This window comes from Rosa rugosa, chromosome 3 (genome assembly GCF_958449725.1).
Source record: "Rosa rugosa chromosome 3, drRosRugo1.1, whole genome shotgun sequence".
In the NCBI taxonomy this organism is placed as follows: Eukaryota; Viridiplantae; Streptophyta; class Magnoliopsida; order Rosales; family Rosaceae; genus Rosa; species Rosa rugosa.
This window is the reverse complement of record NC_084822.1, coordinates 22,374,882-22,380,788: the sequence shown is the minus strand read 5'-3', so window position 1 is coordinate 22,380,788 and position 5,907 is coordinate 22,374,882. Positions and strand designations below refer to the sequence as shown.

The window sequence follows — 5,907 nt, the reverse complement described above, 5'->3', positions numbered from 1 at the left end:
TAATCTTAATCTGATCTCGAATACATTCGTACATTACGAATACGTAATTTCATACGTTATGCGACAAATTAAAATAACAAGAAAAAGTACGAAGTTAAAATGTTCTCATTTCAAATTTGCTTCGGCGATCTTTTTGCTGCAATGAACTTTAGTACCTTCCAGGCCCAAATGAAAGGACTTTGGCCCAAACTTAAATTGTCGACCCAGTAGGTGGTCTCGACACCAAAACAATTTCCAAAATCGATTTCTTCACTTAAATCACCTTGCGAAAATCTTATTGACAAAAAATACCTTCTAAAAATTAAACAAAATTTTCGGGGGCTCACAGATGTCAAACTCACCAGTAATGTCAAACTCACCAGTTTCGGTATCACAAAGCTAGGACCCTAGGCTTTTTCATCCTTGCAACCCTGATTAGGTACTCTTGCACATTTTCCTTGTGTTTTTTTCCGTTGAGATGAGACATCAAGTCAATCTCATCAGAACAGCATACGCCACAAATTTCGCACCGCATAGGAGAACTCTTCACCCTTGGAACTTCATTTGGCTTTGGTTGTTGACTTTGTACCTTCTCGACGTGTATAGCAATTTTCCCTTTCTGGCCATTGCTGGATACACCATCTGCTAGCTGCTCTTTCGGTTTATAGTGCTTTGTGATTGGAGCAGGACTACTATTTTTCTGGCCTTGCACATTTTCATTTACAGTAACTTTTTGTTTTGATCCACTGCTCCGAATACTCTTTCCTGGCTCCTTATTTGGTTGATTGGATGTTTTTGCAGTTGAAGCTGGGGCAATCTTGGGCACAAATGCCTGGTTCCCTGCTTTCAGTGCCTCATATGCTGCCTTGTGTTTTCTCCCTTGCAGGTGGGAATTCATAGTTCTTTCACATGCAGTAGTTACCTGACAGAGAGCACAAGTCCACTCTTTCTGGACTTCTTTAGGAGGCTCTGGATCTTCTATAGCTGTTCCAACTTCATCCGGCTTTTCATATATTTCCATGGCTGCAACAGTACGGTTTTCAGGCCCAGTGAACTTCGGCTCTCCCTCATTCTTTATCTTCAGTGCCTCGTATGTAGCCTTGTGTTTATTATCACCGAGAGGGGAATTAAAAGTTGCATCAGTTTGAGTTGGTAGCGGATTGACTGTGGTCCACTCCTTCTGGACTTTCCTTGGAGGTGGAGTATTCAGAATTTCTCTGTCGGCTGCAGCCTCAATGGCTTTTTCATTCGTCTTCCTAGAAGAAAATTTATCTTCATTCACAGTGAGATTAGACTCTGCCTGACTAACCTACAAATGCAATGAAACGAGGTTCAAACGGATTTTTTTTTTTTTTTTTTCATTTCATTTATACTCTTAAAATGGACACAATTCTGTTGCTATAAAGAATGTAAACATGAACAAAACATTCCAAATAAAGAGTAAAACCCAAATTCATGTAACAAGTCTGGAGAAAAGAATGACAGCGACACATTAGGAGGAAATATAAGAAGCAACCCCATCACCAAAGATTCAGCAAAGTGACTGGAAGCATTATTTTTTTCTTATGTAAATGAATTGCAACTAATGCCAAGTCTTTATACCATGAACATATTTATAACCAACAATGTAGTTATAAGATTTTACCACATGCAAAACCTTACTTGGCTAGCAGTTGTTTCCTTCTTTTTCACCATTACCTGCACAGCTTTGATATCATTCTGTCCACCATTTGGCGTTATGGATTTTGACTACAAGAAAAGACAAGGAAAGGTCAAATCATCAACTTAATAGTTAAGTCAGAAGAAGCAATAAAAGAAAGCCATATTTTTCAGGGTTTATCAGTGATCATATTCAACAACTAAAATCTTTCCTATGCCATTTGGGATTGTAAGGCAATTCATCTAGTTCAAAATGACTAATACTGTATTGAAATCTCTATGAATCACATCAGGGATCTTATGCATTCTACCGCTTCATTATCCATGGATGAAACTGCATTGAACTCTTTTACGTTGAGATTTGTCCTCGTTGACTGAAACAAAAAATTGGAGTGAGACACCAGGTCAGGAGCTAGTAATCAACCTCTAACAATGATTTCATCAAAAGTCTTACTGACCAAAACTGAATTTGTGTTTTCTCAGATTTCAAATTTTGAAGCATTCATGTACATAATGAATAAATACAATGATACAAGTAACAAGATCTGCTTACCTTGCAAGCAATATATTTTTCCAAATCTTCAGGTCCATTCTCCTTGACATATCTCTCAACCTCAGAGAGAAAGTTATCTCTCGCAAGGGACTCCTTCCGCTTGTTGAACAAGTTGATAACAATTTGGGGATCCACGGAGAGGCAAGGAAAGATAAGGTGTTTATAGACATATAAGGCACCATCAAAATGTGGCATCACCAAAAAGAAGACAATCAGTAGCCTAATGTATGGCCAGAGCAGGAACCTGACAGGTATCGAATTGGAAAATAGGAAACAAAAGTTAATGAAACAAATATTACATATCGCGATCATTGAAAAATTGTAACAAGATTCAGCACTTTGTCATAAAGGAAACCTGACTGATATCAAACTAAGTAGCTCTTTTTTTTGGGGCAAAAAAAAAAAAAAAAATCTGGATAAAAGAAAAAAGAATGAAAGCTTCCTCACAGATATACATTGGTGCATGCACATAAATTGATTTGACATTGAGTTTGAAACTGAAATGATATATTACATCCATTAGAAAAGCTTGAAGTGCATTAGAGAACAACAAAGAACAGAAAATTCATGTAATCCTACTCTTTACACATGAGGATCATCTACCTCTAAACAAACCATGGTTATCAATATTTCTCCTGAAACAAGGAACCGTGCTTTATCTAATATAACAACACATGTACATATATCATATCCGTCTTGATGTTACTTTCAAAATGACTTGTGAAACTGTCTGTTCCTTAGTGAAGAAAAATTCTCTGTTTCTCCGTGATTACACCACAAACAATGAATATGTCATGCCAACTCCACATTCCATACCTGTCACTACATGTCCAGCATTTAAGTACAGCCATAGTGTGAAAATTTTCTCTCCTATTGATTCTGGTAATGGGTAGGAAATGTTTAAAGATTCCTCTTTAAATTTTACTACTACTTTTCCATTTCTTTCAGTATGTAGTTAGAAATAAAAGCACCGATAACCAATTCAATTGCAAAAATTTTGGGGAAAATTCACAACTTTCGGTCCACATTACAAATAGGATTTCAACACAGTTATCTTGCCTACATTATACAAGGCTCCAAAATTTGTGATTTATCATTGATTGGGAAATCAAAAATAGAAATACCCAATAAAAAAGCAAAAGAAAATAGAGAAGTACCATTCAAGGAGCTTCATAAAAGCATGTTCAAATAGCAAGATCAATGAGAAGACGACCCAATACGTATTTATCTTGTGAGTATCTGTAATGGAATCTGTCTCGATTGCTCTAATGGAAGAACACCTGTCAGAATAATGATCAGGCAAATCACCATCATCATGATCATGATCATAAGTTAAATATTACAGTTGTTAAGTCAGAGAGGGACTCACAGAGGATAGACCAGAGCAAAGAGAGGCCTGCAAGTAAATCATAAACAAAACCAAAATCGTTATTATGAGAATTTTTTTTCAACTTTACCAAGGTGTTCATCTTCGTAGAGAAAGCGTACCATGCAAGAACATGAATGCATTGGAGCGCAAATCCAACGAGACCCAGTAAGCCCATCTTGAGCTTCAGCGTCTTCGTATGGTTATGGGCAGCAGTGTCGAATCAAATTCTCGTCTCGGAATTTGAAAGACTTGGAGAAGACCTTACTTTTTCTTTTATTTGACCAAAAGGCTAGTGTTCGTACAGCGGGGAAATGGAACTTCGAAGTTTTGTAAATTCCTTTTTTTTTTTTTTTTTTTGAGAATGAAGTTTTGTATATTCTATAGAATGGATTTTTGTCCATTTATCTCAATTTTAGGGTTAAATTTTTTTAATTCTCCTTTACCCAAAACACTCTAAGGAAGTCTTTCCTAATACTCCATTAAATTTTCTTTTTTGTTTTTATTTTTATTTTTGAGACTATTTTATCCCCATCCCTTTGTTACATAGAGAGAGAGAGAGAATCTATTTACCCAAAACACTCTAAGGAGGTTTTTCCTAATACCCCATTAAATTTTCTTTTTTGTTTTTATTTTCATTTTTGAGACTATTTTATCCTCATCCCTTTGTTACATAGAGAGAGAGAGAGAGAGAGAATGGAAGAGAGAGATAACCTATTGGAGACTTCGCTAGAGTCTGGTCACCGGCCGCCGGAATCTGACCAATAATCGCCGGATTACGGTCCCCGGGCACCACTCACCAGACTTCTCTAAAAACCTCGCCAGATGTCCACAAAAAGGTCGTCAGAGATCTCAAACGTTGTCGGAAAGGTTTATTGCCCCCAATAAACCTCTATTGCCCTAATAGATGTCTATTGTCCCCAAATAGAACTTTCAGTTATAAGAATGAGAACTAATCTCCCTAAATTTAAACAAATAAACTTTGATTAAAGAAAAAAAAAACGAGGAGATTACATCAATTCAAAACGTCTATTGCCCCCCAATAGACCTGTATTGCCCCTAAATAGACCTTTCAGTGGCCGGAATGGGAAATAATCTCCCTAAATTAGAAAAATAAAACTTTGATTAAGGAAAAAAAAAATGAATATTACAACAATTCAAAATATTTATTGGCCTCTAATAGCCGTCTATTGCCCCCCCAATAGCCTTTTATTGCCTCCAACAGACCCTTAATAGACCTCTATTTCCCTTCAATAGACGTTTTTTACAAGATACTAAAACTTTTTTTTTTCTTTTTTTCTTTCCTTCTCAAACTTCTGCCCACAGTTTACCAAAAAAAAAAAGATATGGGCATCCAGTCTTCTTCTTCCGCCTTCTTCCCTGATTAACCGAAACCCTCTCTTCTTGCTGCGCCAAATCCCCTAATCCATCAGGAACCACACTCATCGTTTCAGCCTCGCTTAGCTACATCGATCCTTTAAGTGTCTCAGCCAGATCGGGATCCTTGGAGCACTCTTGCTTGATTTTGATAGGAAGATGTCGTCGGTCTGCATATGTCGTCTTCGACGTCGAGGTTGTGGTCTAAGTCGCCGGAGGGCCTGGGCCGGCGATTCCCTTCCAGTCACGCAAGGACGAGGGTGGTGAGGTTGTCGAGGTTGCAAATCTCAGGGGCGATGGAGCCGGACTGGCCGGACTTGGAGAGAATGGGGTGCTCCGACTCGCCGTAGAGGTTAATGTTGACGACACGACGAGTTGAAGGCTCGCAGCTAACGCAGTACCAGTTGAGGCAGCAGTCGGTGTCGGACCACCCTCATGGTTTAAACTCTTACTTGGTTTCTTGAGAGATAGAGAGAGAGAGAGAGAGAGAGAGAGAGAGAGAGAGAGAGAGAGAGAGAGAGAGAGAGAGAGAGAGAGAGAGAGAGAGAGAGAGAGAGAGAGAGAGAGAGAGAGAGAGAGAGAGAGAGAGAATGAGAGTGTTTCAGATAATTTTGGGTAGCTGGGAATAAAATTTGTTGCTAGGGTAAGTGGGATAATTTTGGCTCATTTTGTGCTTTGGATCAAGGACCCTATTCTATATGTAAGAGTAGGAGAGATTCTTAGGTAGGGCTTCCCTACCACGTGGTGGTAGGGCAGCCCAATCAGGATCTTATAAGGGAGCGTTTTGGGTATGTTGCTTGATTAAATGAGGGATAATTTCAAAATATACAAAGTTTTTGATTGAGCTGTCCTACCGCCACGTGGTAGGGATGCCCTTTGCTCACCATAACTAACTTTTTTACTTTTATAACCCTAAAATATTAAATAATTGTTCAAGTAAATCCAAAATATGTGTCTGGCTCAAACTCTAGGT

At 38.2% G+C, this 5,907-nt stretch overlaps 1 protein-coding gene across 2 annotated transcripts; it reads right to left on the bottom strand.

Moving 5' to 3' along the window:
• Window positions 1-3,841, bottom strand: LOC133741085 (uncharacterized). 2 transcript variants are annotated; one of them, XM_062169024.1, is made up of 7 exons: window positions 3,680-3,841; window positions 3,561-3,587; window positions 3,349-3,471; window positions 2,192-2,435; window positions 1,950-2,012; window positions 1,642-1,728; window positions 1-1,288 (listed from the first exon to the last, which is right to left on the bottom strand). In XM_062169024.1, exons 1-7 carry the CDS (start codon window positions 3,733-3,735, stop codon window positions 371-373), a joined length of 1,518 nt encoding a protein of 505 aa, XP_062025008.1. In that variant the 5' UTR covers window positions 3,736-3,841; the 3' UTR covers window positions 1-370. The 2 variants fall into 2 exon arrangements, with proteins under 2 accessions (XP_062025008.1, XP_062025009.1); XM_062169025.1 differs by having other exon boundaries at window positions 1,678-1,728.
• Between the last annotated feature and the right edge of the window lie 2,066 nt (window positions 3,842-5,907).